This window comes from Vicugna pacos, chromosome 3, assembly GCF_048564905.1.
Source record: "Vicugna pacos chromosome 3, VicPac4, whole genome shotgun sequence".
Classification (NCBI taxonomy): Eukaryota; Metazoa; Chordata; class Mammalia; order Artiodactyla; family Camelidae; genus Vicugna; species Vicugna pacos.
The window spans coordinates 101,913,347-101,930,933 of NC_132989.1; the positions used below are offsets into that span (position 1 = coordinate 101,913,347).

Here is a 17,587-nt window from a genome sequence, read left to right on the forward strand (position 1 = left end):
GTCAGCTGTTAACTTCCTGTTTAATTTATTTGTGTTATATATGTTTTCCCTAATTATCTGTATAATATGTGAGTTTTTAGTGATAGTTCACTGATGTAACATAGAAAAATAATGTATAATATATTATTTATAACACTTAAATAACATTCAGGGAAATGTTTACAGTATACAGGTTATGGGAAAATGAAACACAACCTAATTAGCCATTTTTCTACTTCTACTTCTCAGGGGAAACAGCACATTGAATTTGATATCCTGCTGAAGCCGCAGATAATGAGGACTTACCATTTCCTACCACTACTCATCTGGACCTCTGTGTTTCATACAATTGATGCTATCCCATTACAAGAAAATGCCAACAGCGATTTTCCAAGTGAAAAGATCATGGGTCTGACACAAGATGATGGTAAAGTGCTGCATCGCACCAAGCGTGGCTGGATGTGGAATCAGTTCTTCTTGTTGGAAGAATACACAGGTACAGACACACAATATGTAGGCAAGGTAAGAATTTTTATATGATCAATCTAGCAGCTGAAAGTGATAGTAATTTTTACAGCAACTTTCCACGTCACTAATGATTATTTTATAATACTTGACTAATTATGATGTGCAGAAGGCATGATGTTGCAAATTCTTTTCATAGGGTAGAGTGGGGGATGTGAGTATTCAGGTAGCTAGATTAGGTCTGTATCCATAGTAAGCCTCAAAATAAAATTACTTATTTGTGGAGTTATTTCATTATTAATCAGGTAGATATGATTTAATTTTATGTGTGTGCATCTAAAAGATTAAACAAACTTTCTTTATTTAATTCAAAAATAGGTAGATAATAACATATGAGGCAAAACAAAATGCAATTGTAATGTACTCAAAATTCCTAAAATATACTGGTCTTTGCTGATGCATAATTTATCATAATTAAAATAGTATGCTATGTATCAGAAATAAATCTGAATACTTCTAGATGCCCCTGTTTCTTATCACCAAAGTGAACTGTTTCCTGCCTGTAATGCTGACCAAAGGGTTTAAGGCAGAAGGAAGAAGAAAAGAAAAACAGAAGTAGAAAGAAAATGCTACCCTTAGAAAGATTTAATTCCATTTTAGTAGCAGCAAGTGAAAAATTGCTCATTAGCATTTAGGAGCAAATGGCAACAAGGAATATGTAACTTCCTTGGTGTATCCAAGTTTGAGGAAAGAGACTCATTACCTCTCTCCTCTTTCTTCTGTGTCTTGAAATAGGTGATGTGATCTTTCTGACATCAGAATTTTCTCTTTATCTATCTTCCCCTTACCAATCTCATTCATACTATACTATACATATGACAATTCCTGTTCACTGTTCACTGTGAATTATCCCCAATTTACACCTACTGCTGAGACACTTTTAAATTCTGAGCATAAAACAAAATAAACCACTATAAAAACTAACATTGCCCATGGATCATATATTTATTAATTATTCTTGGCACAAGACACTAGAAGTGACTCTAATGGTACAAATATTTTTTGACTCAGTGGCAACATCAGACAAATAAGAGAATTAGCCAAAAATGAGAACATGAAAAGTAGCCAGTAGCACAAAAGTCATGCTTATTGTTGCTAAATCGGAAATGTGTTTGTCTGTGAAACTGCTGAAATCTTGATCTAATTTTTCATTTTCTCTGTTTGACAGTGTACTTTTGTCAAATGCCACTTTCTTTATTGGAAGCATATTATTTCCTATTCTTTTAATATCTCTCTTTTCTGGTTCCATAGGTCATGTTCATTTTGCCCCACACAGTTCACTTGCTGATGCTTTTTTCCTCTCTTATTTCTCCTCAAGTTAGTCATATGAACCCCTCCAGTACCCCTCATTTAACATCACTTTTTCACACTATAGGTTTTCACACTGTAGTTAATAACTAACATCAGGATATTTCAAGTTCAACTGACAAATGTTTGTGTCTCAGGGCTTGAAATTGCCTTATGATTCTTTCTCTAAGGCAGTGTATAAAGAACACATTCAGTTCATGGGGCCTTGCACAAAGAGTTTTATCCTTGGAGAGTCAAAGATACAGAAGAATAGACACAGATAAAAAGAGATACTCTGAATCTTAAGACAATCAAGGCTCCACTACAAGCATTTATTTTTACCTGTAAACAAAAATGCTTTCTTTAAAAGTGGACTGCACATTGATTAATTGACCACCATTACTGCACTGACATTTAAAAATGTACATTGTGCTTTAGATCTTTTTGTACCATCTTGCTTATATTTAATTAGTTCTGTAATCTGTCAAAAATAGTTACTAAAAGTGTGTGCCTAGCTCTGTTAAATTATTTTCAAAGTATTTTATCAGTTGTCTTGGGAAAATAACCTCTTTTCACCATGGACAAGTTAATATGCTCAATTTTTTGTACTTATTTATACTTGACAACCAGATCATGAGCCCAAAATAGAAAACCCTTTATAATAATCAGAATATTTTTCAAATGAAGATAATCAAACCAAAACTATGTGTCAACTATTTTTATATTATCCATGGAAAACAATACTCCTATGAAAGAGAATCTTAAAAAATAAAACATCTATAATACTTTTGGAAAAAAAAATTCTGTTTTATAATAGGGCCTTGTCTTAGATATGCCATGCACCACATATTTAGTTCATTATAAAAGTGGGATTCCAACTACTCTTAGCATTTATTAAACTCTTAAAAGTCTGTAAATTCTCTCCTCACCTGCTCTCCTGGCTTTTGACTGTATTATTATTTATTTGCATACACAGAGACGGGGTAGGCCCCCACCCCTGAACGTGGTCAAACACATGAGGTCTGATGACAACTTAATTTCTTGAACACCATACAGACTGTCTTTTTGACCACCTTCTGGTTGCCCTGGGTAAACTCAAACTGAGTCTTCTCGGATCCACTGCATTGGCAATATCCCATGTGAAATAAAGTCATATTATTTACTGTGCACCAAGATTGGGAAAGAATAAGAGCTTCTAATGGGAAGAGATTTTCATGGTTTTTAAAATTATTTTTCAGAAGCTAGGTATCACAGAAAATGATAAGACCTATACTAATTTATAGGTGATACAAAATTGTATAAAGTTGGAAGGACTTTTACTCCTTGGATATAAAGTCTAGGATTTGATCCTGAATTTAGAGGAAGTAGTTTTAGAACAAATAAAGTAGCAGCAGCAAAATTTAATAAATATTCATGTGCACACATACACAGACATGCAACTTACAAGGTTCAGTCCTGACTGTGCCACTCAAACTGTGCAGAATTTGTAAGTCAATTATACTTTCCAAAACCTCAGATTCTTGTTACATTAAATTAAGTTGTTACTAAAATTTCTTTAACTCCAAATTTCTGATATTTTCTAGCATTGTGAACGGAGCTTTGTCTGTAGACAGGAAGAGCCAGTAAAAAAGTTGTAAAAAAACTGCATATGGATAAATCCAAGGAGATGGGATTGCATGCGGCAAGATAAAAGAAACACACGCACATACATACACACACACATACACCCCTACAAAAAGAACAGTCTAATAGGATGGTGTTAGACCATTACTATAAAAGGCCCAAAATTCCATGCTGAGTTGTTTTTACATGAAGCATGGGTTATGAGTCCCTGCTAAAGGCTCTTGTACAAATTCCTTATTCATGGAGAACAAGTCTGGGATCATCAATTTGCCTCCATTGTCAGGATGAAGTGGAGGGCCAACAGAATGATTCATGAGGGTATTTTTATAAGGAAATATTCTACAATATTTCAGACATTTGCAATACAAGAGAGAAAAGTCAGAAATGTTGTGTTTTGCTTTCACAATAATGAAATCTGAGATTTACTAATTCTGTTTTCCGTAAAAAGGGAAACCTTTGGTTCTCACTCAAGATGACAAAGTCACAACAATTGCCATGTAGCTTCCCTGTAATTTAAACAGACATATGTGCCTAAATTACTTGGGCAGAAGAGTAATACTGCTCGAAAGAGGAATTAAAATAAATTTAACAAGAAGCATAGCAAAGACTCCTACTATTCTGTCAGAGAAACTTCTTATGCAATTGGTTTTTTACACATTAGATCTAGATCTTGAAAAATCCCTAGTCATCATGGATTAATAAGTAATTGATCAATTATCTATAATTATTGAGAATTGAGCAGAATTTGATTTTACTATCTGGTTGTTAAAACACATTTATTGCATGAAGAGATAGACTTACAGGGATAGTGTTTATTATTTTGAAGGAAAACATTAGTATTTATGAAATAATTTTGAAACATCGACTATTAAGTTGACCAACTGACCAATACATTTTAATTCAAAGATACATATTCATACTTAGTTTGCTCAGGGCAGTCGACATAGTGCCATGGAACTGCCTATAAATAAACAGTCAACATCTAAATACAATAAGGTATCTTCTTTTAAAAAATCAGCTCGCAATTTTTCATAGTTTTAATTCAAAATGTTTACCGTTCTGAAGCTGAAATCATCAGAAGTATAATCATGGAATTCTGAACTGGAAGGGAACTATAATATTTATGAAACTCTTGGTTGCAGCTGGATACTTTTGGTATAGGTGTTAACTGAAAAATGGGAAACAGTGGTACCAATAGACAAACGGTTAGGAGTCTGGTTCACATTCAATTGAGTGATCAAACAAAAAGAGGATGACTCTCTTTTGCACTTTCCTATGTTGATGTGTGCACTAAATGTGGATATTTCCCCTGAGTATATATAAAATGATGTACTTGGTTAGACCATTTTCTCTTAGGCTTTTAGGGTATAGCAGTTTGATTTGTACAGAGACAAATAAAGTCTGAAATTTCCTGAAGGACGTTTGATAAATTTTTTAGTATATTATAGTGTTTTTCAGAATCTAAATAAATGATCTTTAGAAAGGTTTTAGAAGGTCATTACTTATGGTGCAGTACATGCAGCAGCTGCTTCTGTTTTATGTGCACATTGTATCCCCAAATGCTCTTTATAGGCTGCTTGTTTAAAACTAAGAACATATGAGAAAAATATTAAGCATAGGCTAGATGCTCAGGACAGTCTACAAAGGCTTATTTCATGCTGAGTTCTACAAAAATACCTACTTTTACAATAGAGTGCTATCATTTAATTCTTACTGCCAGTCCCCTCACTGCAGTATTATATTACCATGTTCCTGAACTATTGCATTACCACACTAAATAGCCTTTTCACTTGACCTTTTTTTTTTTAATTCTCAAAAACATATTACACACTGCTTTGTGAATGATACCAAATTCTTGGACAAAATGTCTATAGAAAAATAACCCAAATTTACTTAAGTAGAATTCAGTGTTCAGTATCATTGCTTATTCCTGCCTATGTTCTATGCTCCCTTAATTAAGCAGCTTAGCTCTAGAGAAAGTGAAATCTTTCTTTTTTCAAATACTTAGCCTCTATCTGATCATGTTCAGAGGTCCTTCTCCAGGGAGTCTTCAACACCCTTTTCTAAAATCTCACTTCTTCTCTTTGCTTTAAGTCCTACATCAAGTACATCTTCCCACCTAAAGCCCTGAATCTTTATTCTCCCCAGCCGGGATTTTCTGTCAAAATTACGAAGTCATCTACCAAACCTTATTCATGGTACAATTTTAATTATTTTGGTCTACTAATTTAGCTCCTAGAATCTGTGACATTTGCACTTTGAATTAGTGTTAGATTGAAGATTTTTTTTAACTTTCTCAAAATATTTGACATCACATATTTATTCAAAATTACTATTCAGTTACTATCTCAATAGATCTTTATTTAGCATTTATTAATATTGGTCCTGAGAAACTGACACTACAAAGCACAGACAGAGCAGAGAAAAATTAAAAGAAACATATTTCCTTTTGCTGACATATGTTACACTAACGTTGTTTCCTTTTCTGTTATACTCAAGGACCCTAATTATAACCAAGCCCCTCCCATTTTGCTATAGGCCCTAAAATAGCAAATGTACTTCAGAATCACAGTCAATTCAAAACAATGACTATTTTTTTAATATAAGTAATTTCAAGCAGTTATTTATAATTTTAAAATGAGATTAAATAAATTCTGACTGAATTAGGAATTAACTACTCCTAGAAATACTTGTATTTAAAATTCAAGTGAGATTTTTTAATCTGAAAAATAACTGTTAAACCATTGAAAAAATATTAGAATGTGATAGAAAATGTTTATTAGAAAGATTACCAAATTATATGTGTAATTTTTCCTGATCTCTTTTACTGATTTCAGTACTTCTGAACTATTTCTAATGTCCCAACATTCTCTTCCTCTGTTTCCAAACTTGCAGAAGATCAAATCCACCCTTACAAAGTCATCAGTGTTAAAAAAAAAAAAAAAAGAAAAGAAAAGAAAAAAGAAACAAATAGAAGTAGTAGATTCTGCAGGAGGATAGAGATGGGTGGGGGAAAATATTTAAGCACAAACATCATCAATTGCTATTTTTAATAGTAATAATTATCATTATCACTAATGATAAAAGTAATTTGTGATCACTCTAGATATGCCATTAAATTAGTACTTAGTGGAATTTCCTCAGTAAATATTCTACTTCTCAGCTAGAATTTCCTAGGGATATGATTACTATAAATCATCATAGTCAGAACTATACATTAAAAAACAGAGGCACAAACAAAAGTTCAAGATTAATGAATAAATGACTTGGCAAATCTAAGAGGAAAGGCGTCTTTTTCTATAGTGGGAAGCGATGTATTTGTATGCTGTTTTGTGAAAGTTTCAACTCTGTTAATACTTTCCAACAACAAAATGGTTTTTTTTTTTGAAAAATTAAGATTATATTCTCCTACAGTTCCTATTCTATTTTTCTTACTCTATAGACACAATCAAGATATATTACTACTGTGTGTTATTTTAGAAAACCTGCAATTTTTACAAACTATTTTGGTAAATGTGTCTTAATACTTGAAAAAAATGTGAATTGCTTAGTTACAGAGTATAATATTATGCAGACTTAGATAAAGATAATGATGGTATTGTTCAATTCTCTATCATTACAGTTGTGTGTCTCCTTGTTCAAAGAAGAATATTAAAAAGTTTCATTTAAAAAATTTTCTCTTTACCTTTGTCAATTTTTTTCATTTATTTTTATGCAAGTATTGGGTGCACGGTCAATTCTCTTTTATGTCTCTGATTAATTGATAGCATGGTCAATTATCTTTTATGTCTCTGACTAATTGATATTTCACTATTATGAAATATCACCCTTTATCTTTGACAATACTACTTGCTTGAAGTTTACCTGATCCAAATTTACCCACGCCAACTCATTTATGCTTGTGTTTTTGTGGTTTATCTTTTTCCATCCTTTTGTTTTCAGTATTTCTGTGTAATTATGTTTAAAATGCAGCTCTTGTAAACAGCTCAGAATTAGCTTATACTTTTTTATCCAGTCTGACGATCCTTAACATTTAATTGAGATGTTAAGTCCATTGATAGAAAATGCAGTTACTGATACAAGTGGATTCAAGTCTACCATTTTCTTGTTTTCTTTTGCCCCGTTTGTTTTTATAACTATTTCTGCTTTCTTATTATCTTTTGGGTTAATTTTTGTTAATATCTGAATTTGTGTTCTGTATAATTCATTCTTAATGTATTATGCTAAATATTGAGTTAGTATTACATATTTTACTATTGTTTATAAAATGTTTACAATTATTTACAGTAAACTTAACAACAGTATAATTTCCTTTCCCTTGTAGGTCTTTATTTTATTTTTGTCATATATTTTTCTTCTGTATATATTACAAACTGAGTCATATATGGTTAGTGTTTATTATTTAAGCATTTCATTATTTATTTAAAAACTTAAAAATAAAATTATATTATATTACATTATAAACTTAAGAGATTACCATTCCCAGTCATGTTTTTTATCTAAATTTCTGGATGTTATCATTTCCCTCCCAATTGAAGACTTCTTTTAGAATACTTACAGTGTGGGTCTGCTGGAAACAAATTTTCTTAGCTCTCTTTAATCTGACGATATCATTATTTCTCGTTTATTTTTGAGAGCTATTTTAATTGGATATAGAAATATATAGATTGACCTGACAGTTCTTTTTTCCTTTCACTGCTTTAATTTTTGCTGCATTGCATTGTGGATTCTATTACTTTTAATAAAGAAGTCATTATTCTTATCATTGTTGCCCTATATGTAATGAATATTTGTTTCTGGTTGGTTTGAAAGTTCTGTCTTTATCATTGGCTTTCAACAGTTCATCTCAGCTGGTATTTTAGTTTGATACTTAACATATATTTTATTAATCCTGCTGGGTATTCACTGGCTTTTATATACCAATGGATCTTTTTCCATCTAATTTTAAAATTGTCAGATCATTTTTTTGTGTGTCTTGTTCTCTTTTATTTTCAGGGACTCCAAGGGACAAATACATTAGAGTACTCCACATTGCCCCATAGATTATTCAGATTGTGTTATATATATTTTAATATATGTTTGTCTCTGTGCTTCAATTTAAATTGTTTATTTTTACTGTGAATATTTATTACTTCTTATGATTCTGTGTCCAATCTGTTATTATACATTTTTATTACAGATGCTATAATTTCTAGTTCTAGGTTTCTTTCGTTTATTTGATTTTTTATGTATTTTATGGAATTTTTCATGTACTTAACCTTTAGTGTACTCTATAAATTCTTTAATGTATTTATGATAGTTAATTTTAAAGTCTTTGCCTGTTAAACCCAACAACTGAGTCTTATTTGTGTCTATTTCTGTTGGCAAAAATTCTCTCATTTTTGTTATATTTTTATGCTTTTTCAATCTATAGGAAGCTTAGATTACATATTGGATATTATGAGTAAGACACTGTGGAGATTATAGATTTTGTTTTCTTCCTCTGAAGAATATTAAGTTTTGCCCCATGAGCAGTAAAATTACTGAATGCTTCTTGGATTCTTTGTAGGTTTTTAGAATTTTCAAGGCAGACTATTATGTTTACTCCCTTAGTCCTGCAGTGTAATCCTAATTCCTAGGACATCTTCCTGACTCCTAAGTTATCATCTTTCTGATGTTTCCTTAGAAATCTTCATATACTTGCCAAACATATCTACCTATAAGAAGCCTGAATTTTAAACTCTCCATTCCTATTATCTGGAATGGTTAAAATCTCTGTTCGGTTTTCAACTTTCATTCTGTTCCTTTTCTCTGGATTCTTTGGGGTCTTACCCTATACATGGTCAGTTTGGAAGTCAGCCACATGCTATCTGTAATGTGTATTCAAGTTTTAGGTCTCTTTACTCTGTGGCTTCCTCTGTTTCTGGACTTTCTTCTCTCAATTTTCAGCCATTCTTGCAGCGCTGAATCCTGACCTCTGATCCCTCAGTCCTTAAAAACTGCTGATTTCTGCTTGAACTCTTTTCTGGGTGGCACATTAAATATGGAATGCTTGCAAGGAAAAGGGCTTAATGTGGAAGTTGCTTTATTTCCTATTTGCTAGTAATCCTCCCAGTTTTTGTCTGCCGTTGATTGTTATTAGTGCCTTCATAGAGTTTTTTTTTGTGTGTGTTAACTAATTTGTAAAGAGTTAATTATTTGTATCAACAAGAGTGTTGGTCCCACACAAGCTATATTCTATGATTGGAACAAGAACATGTTAAGTATTTGTCCTTTATTAACACTTATGTTTTTGTAAATAAATGTCTGATGATTAAATGCATGTCTGAAGTTAACTCCTGCAACACAGTCAACAGTGCAAATATGGTTTAGATCATATAGGTTAAAAACTATTCTGTCTTTTAAAAAATATTTTTTCTTTCCTACGGCACAGTAGGAACTGAAGAAGGAAGTGGATGTTAATACAGCTAGTATGCTATGCAGATAAAATTGTTATTAAAGACATTCATCAAAATTGTCTCATATCTTAATAAAAAACAGATTTCACATGTTGAATTTCTTTTATATCTTTCTACAAATCTTTGATAAAGGGCCCTAAGAATTTCACATGTTTCACATAGTAAGTTTCATGACTCTGCTTTAAAGGACTATTTTCTGACTTTTAATTAAAACAGTATCCTCAGAATGTTAGGAAAGATGGTTGAAGGAAGAAAATTGCTTAAAGAGAGTATTAAGTCATTAGTACATAATATTCCTAACACTGTATGGGAGTAATGGCAGTGACTATGCAGAAGTACATATTTGGATCTAATTGTCCTGTATATCCATCAGACTTCCTGGGACTGTTTTTTCTTCTTCTGTCAACCACTATTGAAATTCAGCCAGTATCTTTAATGAATTAGAGGATAATTAAGTTGTAGGGCAAAAAAAAAAATTCTCACTAGCAACTCTATTTCAATTAATAACCAGTATTTTACAATAATTATGTTAATGTAGGTTTTAAAAACACATATTTTTAAAGTTCCTATTTACTTTAAAATTACTCTTTTTAGTCACTATAGTATATTTTGTATTAATAGTACTCATTAAGAAATGCAATACTAAATGTCTTTAAAGCAGCAAAACACTAGATTACTTATTGACAAAGGTTTAATTTACAAATCTCTGAGAAAAGCTTTATTGACTATTTTATGCTTATTCCAATAACGGTGTGTCTTAAACTCTTATAAACACCTTTATTTCAAAGTAAGTGAACTCATTTTTTTATGTGTATAAGAGAAAATAATAAAAATGGCTTTGTCAAATGACAGGCTAAAAAAATCTTTGTTTACGTATAAGTGAAGTTTCTAATATACAACAAAAACAAGATAAGCTATATTCCATGTATCCTAAAATTTGTCATGAAATGTGTTGATTTTGACAAAATTTTAAAATCTAATTTACGATAAGCTAAGTTTACCAAATATACTTTACACAAGTGAATACATCCATTTTTCTTCAAAATTAAAGTAGACAAAGGAGTGTTGAAATTCTACTATAAAATGGATATTAGGAAACAGTTAGAGGAAATAAAATGAAAGAGCACAAATAGAAAAGAATGTTGTTAATATTTCCCATAAGTCCATTATAATGACAGCTCTGAAGTAAGTTAGGAGAGTCTTCAGTATCTGTCTCCAAATTACATAGACAAGGGGTACTGGAAATTATTCATTTTTCCTCTTCTTAGTTTTGTTAGGCTAATATTAGCAATGGACAATTCGTTTTGTTGGTGATAAACTGTTAATTCAAATTGAGAGCTAAAAATTTTGACCACCCTCAAACAAGAGAAGAAAGGTAAGGTCAGAGGTAAGAAGGATAGACATACTCTTAAAGAATGCCTAGCTCTTTTCTCCACAAATTACCTTGTCTGTTTGGTGCTTACGGAAAGAAGGAATAAAAAATGTCTAGTCAAAGAGTACTGAAACTGTGTAATATTGAGAGTGCCATTAAGTTTAAAACAACAGTGCTAGAGTGATTCTCTGATTATGAAAACTGATAACATTAAGAATTAATTCTATAGAAGTTGTATTTGACCATATATTAGGAGTTTTAGTGAGACTGAAACAAATTTGGGTGATGCATAAACACAAAGTTAAAAATAACTCTTAGAAATGTCAGGAAATTAGTGTTGCATATTTTCTCCCCAACTTTTTTTTTTTTGCTAATTTTACTCTCTTATTACTTGGATCAGTCAGCTATTAACATTTTGTCCTTTGTAATTATTTTAAAGTTCAAAGTCCAAAGTCAGTAATATAAAATGTGAAGATGTGAGATGAGAGTATTCAGTGTAGAATTAGAAGATTTTTGAATAATTTAAAAACTACAAGTGGCCAATAGTAAAATTGTCTCTTTTGTAAAGTAATAAACACTTTTCTCTCAAAGTATGCAAAGAAAGATTAAATGTACACCGATAGTGTAGAGTTACATTGAAGAATAATATAAAGAAAGTAATATAATCTAACTCATTGATAATAATATTCATGAGATTAATTTTCTCTAGTATTTGTAGTTTATTTTGATGTCCAAAAATGATTTTCCAGAAGATAGTTTTTGACTGCTATGTAATATTGTATCAAATAGAAAATAATATTATGAAGAATTCCATTACAAATTATAACTGTGAACATAAATAATTCTGAATTAACAGATACGGATTCTAATGAACGCAAGTGTGCATGTTTGTATGTGTATGTGTTGCCAACTTGATTTGTTTAAAGATGTACATTTATAAACTAATATATGCACATCTTAATTGTACAGCTCAATGAAAATTTGTACTTGTATATACCTATGCTAACATGATCAAGATCACAATATGGAATATTTCTAGAATACAAGGATAGACCCCCTCATTTACTCCTTTTTACTCGCCCTCCAAGAGGTAACCACTTTGCTGAAACCAATCCCTACTGATAAGTTTGCCAGTAGTTGAATTTTATGTACATGGAATTAAATAGTATGTCTGGCTTCTTTTTTGAACTTTATGGAGGATAAATTAATTAATGACACTTTGTGTAGAATTAATTTTTTTAATGGCTATGCAGTTTTCCACTGTATAAATATACCACAATTAATTTATCTATTCTACTATTGGTAGATGATTGACGTGCTTCTAACTAGAGGCTATAACAAATAAAACTTCGGTAAACATTCTTACACATTTTATTGTCACACATGAATTCAGTATCTTTGGGTATATTTCAAAAGCAGAATTGCTGAAAAATAGAATGGACATAGATTTATCTTTAATAGGTACTAAGACAGTGTTTTCAAAGAGACTGTACTAATTTATACTCCCACCTGGAATTTGTGAGGTTTCTAGGGACTCTGTATACTTTATAAGGCTTTATATTGCAAGTCTTAAACGTTTTTAAATTTTAACCATTTTTGATGATGTGTAGGACTATCTCATTACAGTTTTAATTTGAATGACCCTGATCATTTAAAAGTTAGGTATATTTTTATGTTGTATTGGTATTTGGATATATTAGTTTTGAATTGATTATATGGGATTTTTGCTCATTTTAAATTATTATCTACCTTTGTCTTTTCACTCTATAAAAGCCATATAAATACTGTATATGAATTATTTATTAGAGATACTGAAATTCTTTTCTCTCAATTTGCTTTTGAGAAAACACATCATGATGTAAATATGCATGTTTCATGGACCAGTGAGACTTGTAGTAGTGTAAGATTTTAAAATATTTCCAATGTGCTAAGTCAAAATGAGTTCTCCTTTTCCTCCCAAAGTTATCCTTATTATTTCTGTTTCATGCTTTATTATGTTTGGTAGAACTTCCAGAGTGTTTTGTCTCATAAGTGATGGTGTGAATCAGTTCCTTACTGTGATACGGTACTTTAAACAATACAGTCCTTGTTATTTTAAGATCTTCTGGTATGATAAGAAACATGATGGCTCACTGCTTTCTTTCTGGCAAAGAACTCAGACCTTCAAATGGAAATCTGCAGTGGCCATTTGAAAATGTTTTCTATTCACTTCTTGTCTGTACCAGCAAGTCTACTGTAGCGTCTCAATTCTGCTTTTCCATTCACAATCAAATGCCCTGTGAAATCAGTGATAAATGTTCCTTCTTTCCAGGGCAATTTTGAACACTTCCATTCAAACCATTAGTACGTAAATGAGAATACGAGGGCAGAAGACAGGTGTCACTAGTTAGCCTGAATCTTCTGAACTATCTACTTTTCTAGCATATATATAACAGAGTTATATAAAATAAACATAAACATCACCGTGTCGTTTTACTGCGTTTTATAAAAATACTTCTATTATATCCATTCAGACTGACTTATTCTTTGAAAATAAAAATATTTTCTGCCTAGCTCAGTGTCTAGCATATATTTGCACTCAATTCAATGTTGATATTAATCTAAGTTTTTGAGCACAGGACTGTGATGTTATCATCACTATTCTAATCACTGCACTGATTAAACATAAGATAGAGCTAAAAATGAACAGGCAGATAGCTTCCAAACCAACTGAACTGCTTTAATGGAGTTTTGCAAAGGGAAAAATAATTACGTATGCCTTTTTACGTATTCATTTTTGTAAGTACAAGAATCATTATTTTAAATTAAAGATGGCCTTTTCTTAACATTAAGACGTGATGTTAACAAAATGGAGCAGAAGAGGGAAAAATTAAGTTATATAATATATCATGCAAGATACTTAGGTAAAATTGAGCCACACTCATAATATAAACATTGCATGTTATTTTATTGATTTTTGGTGTAATTTAAAATGTAAAAATGCATTATAAACACTGTTTTAGCCTTAAATTCATTCATACTAAAACAGAAAATGAGATTACAGTACAGCAAGTAAAGAAAATCCATACAAAGAAATATTCATTAATGTATGTTTCTGAAGGTATATTAGGGTACAGAGACAGTTAAATCAGTGAAAGGATTTTTGTTGTTGTTAGACTCACTCGAAAAGTTCTGGTCATGTTGAAATTGATGGATATTATTCTGTAATTATATGTTTGTGATAAACGGTAATTCAGTCTCAATAGTATATCAATAATTAATATGCCTTTCACTGCTAATCTTCAAGGAACTTTTTAAGTAAAAGAATACAAAATAAAATAGATGCCATTGAGGTGACTGCAAGCTAAAGGACAAAAGAAAATGATATATTTATGCAATCAGATATTTAGCAGGACCTTCCACAGGCTACAGTGACCTTAATAACATAGATTCTCCAATTTTCGAAGCCATTATCTGAAGTCATAGCACAGAGCTAATATACAGAGCGCACTGAGTAATTAATCTTAAAGCCCCATTTCACCATCATGTGTCACTTCAAAGCTGAGTAAAAGTATACTTGCTATTATGTACCTGCAGTTATCAATCCTAAGAACAAGACTCAGTGGTCTTACTGCTTAGGTTTCTCCTCCCACCTGCAACCTGCATCTCAAGTGCAGGCCCAGAAGACATTTTTAAGTGTTTGGCCATATGCTATGAGTCTTGATAGGCATTGTTTTAATATTTTTCCTCACACAGACACTTAAAAGCATCCAGTAGAGAAAGTATACAAAACTGATTCGAGAAGTCACAATGCATTGAGTTTATCACTGATGTCTCCTCTTTTTATTCCTCTTATGTGATTGATCTGGTTCTACTGATTTATCTTCCAAACTCATGCGTGTAGTGACATGTCTGTTACTCCTGTCAGTCATCAGAGTCTCTCAAAGTCTTTAGTCTGCTTTCTTATAGTATTAAATTCCTAACTAATCCTAGTATCCTTGATTTTTTTCCCACTTTCAAATTACCTTTCTACACCCCATCAGAGTACTTGCTCTAAATTATGTACACAGTATTATCTTCTGCAAACATTTTTAGTGGTTCTTGCTTAGAGAAAATGCTCAAATGTTGAGATTACTATTCTTTAAAAACTCGTAACAGTTGAATATTCACTGCTATTCACACCTTAATCACACTATACTAATTTTGCCACTTAATCTCCACCTCCCCATAGTTTATTTATACTTCCCATTTTATTCTCTGACTATTAATCCTGCTCAATTTAAAAGGTCTGCTTTTGATATCACTCTTTATGACCCATTTATCCATCTGCCAGGTAGCAGTTGCTATTTTTTCTGTGATGTTACTATATATTTTATAGTGCTTTTTAAAAAAATTATATCACACAGGTGTATCTGTGTGTGTGTGTGTGTATTTGTGTGTAGGCTGTGGAAAAAAACTAATTTCTTTCCAATTTCAATGTCCCTTGTACAGTGCAGGCGTAGGTACACACACACACACACACACACATTAGAGACACAATAATATCTTGTGTGATATTATGATGATATTATCACACAGTATGATGTGTGACAGTAATTCACCCTAAACTCTTTTCTTTTTGACTTGCAGGTTTTTATATATAAAGAATTTTGTGCATTGAGAGCACAATGGATAATACTATTTAAAGTTGTTCTGACTAAACAGGTATTTCTCTAAAGTTGGAATGAAATAGTCAGAGCGATAATACATTGCTGTAGTTAGCACTCCCCGGAGTATAAAAATTGCCTCTTTAAAATGATGTGCTCAAGGCTATAACCTTCGTTTGTATTCTATGAGATATAATATGACTGATGAATGAATCCTAATTTTCTCTCGTGTCATTTCACTCCTGGTAATATTTGCTTCATCTTGACCACTTTTATGGTGAATAATACTGAAATCATACAGTACACATTCTCTTTTCTGACTTTCTGGTCAAGGCTAGAAATAGAGGCTCCCATTTTAGCTTTGCATAAAGCTGAAAAGAAGCAGAGTTTGCATTTACGTCACGAGGAACTTCATAGAATAAAAGGTAGCTGAAATGTGTGAACTGTGATAAGAATGGCCTCTTCTGTGTCAGAAGAATTTTTGAGGTTTTTACTGCTAACATTCTTTTCCTCGCTATGGATCAGAAAATTTAGAGGAAATGAAAGTTTATGTCGGTATTCAATTTGAATTATATGTGAAGATCCCAGGACCATTCTTATTGTATTCACACTAGACATTTGAATCACTGAAGGATTTGCAACATTTACAAGAAAAATCATCTTATTTATACATATACAGGTGTATACAGACAAGGTCAAATTTGCAAAGTGAGTGTTTTCTCAGATAAATAAGGTCTATATGTAAATATATGGAAAAAATCAGTGAAGGCAGAGAAGTAAAGGTTCTGACTACTAATGGAAAACTTCAGGGTGTATTCAATTATTCTGTCATATTTCTTTGAAGTTGCAATGATGTAGTTATTTTCTATGTTTATTTTAGGCTGACAAGCCTGTTAATATGATATAACTTGAACAATGAAGCTTGATCATAAATACTGAAGCAACACAACATTGGGGAAACCACATATATGACATATGGAACCACATACATCATGTGTATGTATGTATATTGATGTAGTGAGTTTGTTTTTCCTCATACAATTCTAAGATTAGGCAGGTTGTTAGAAAAACTATAAATAAATCTATAAGGATTATTCTTTACAGTAAAATAATGTGCCTTATGGTCACTTATTCACTTGGCTACTTGAACAAGTTTGATTAGAAAGTCTAGTAATTTAAGGTCAGTAATTATAATTTAAATTACGCATATAAGTAAAAGGTCAGTGACTACTTAGTTTTGTGACATTTTTATAAAAACAGAAACCTGATATCTTGCAAATTATTAGAATTCAGATTTACTACTGTATTCTAAACTTTCGTTTTAATTTAAACATTCGAAGTGTCATTAGAAATATTTAAGAACTTAAAATGTCTTGTTATGAAGAAATTTTGAGACAATTTTGAGACTCATCTTTTTCAAGGTGTATATATACTCATATGTATAAATGTGTGTGTATACACACACACACACATACACACACATATGTTTATGTTTATATATGGCATAATGTCCAATGGCATTGGGAGCAGGTGTATGTCCAAGGGAAAAAGCTAAACTTTTCACAGCCTACTTAATTGGAATTTCTACTTTTGCATTATTTCCATGTTCTAATTTATTACCCTGTTATTTCAAAAATTTTAAATGATCATCATCTTGAAAATATTTTTCTAGCCAATTAACATAACAGATTCTCTACTTCACTCACAATAACAAAAACAATATCAAAACAATTATTAGA

General features: G+C 31.4%; 1 protein-coding gene across 1 annotated transcript in view; it reads left to right on the forward strand.

The window, feature by feature from the left end:
* Positions 1 to 273: 273 nt before the first annotated feature.
* CDH9 (cadherin 9) overlaps positions 274 to 17,587 on the forward strand; it is a 73,483-nt gene continuing 56,169 nt past the window's right edge. The window contains exon 1 of the mRNA XM_015235413.3: positions 274 to 501. Coding sequence (XP_015090899.1) covers positions 274 to 501 — 228 coding nt within the window. The remainder of the gene's footprint in view (positions 502 to 17,587) is intronic.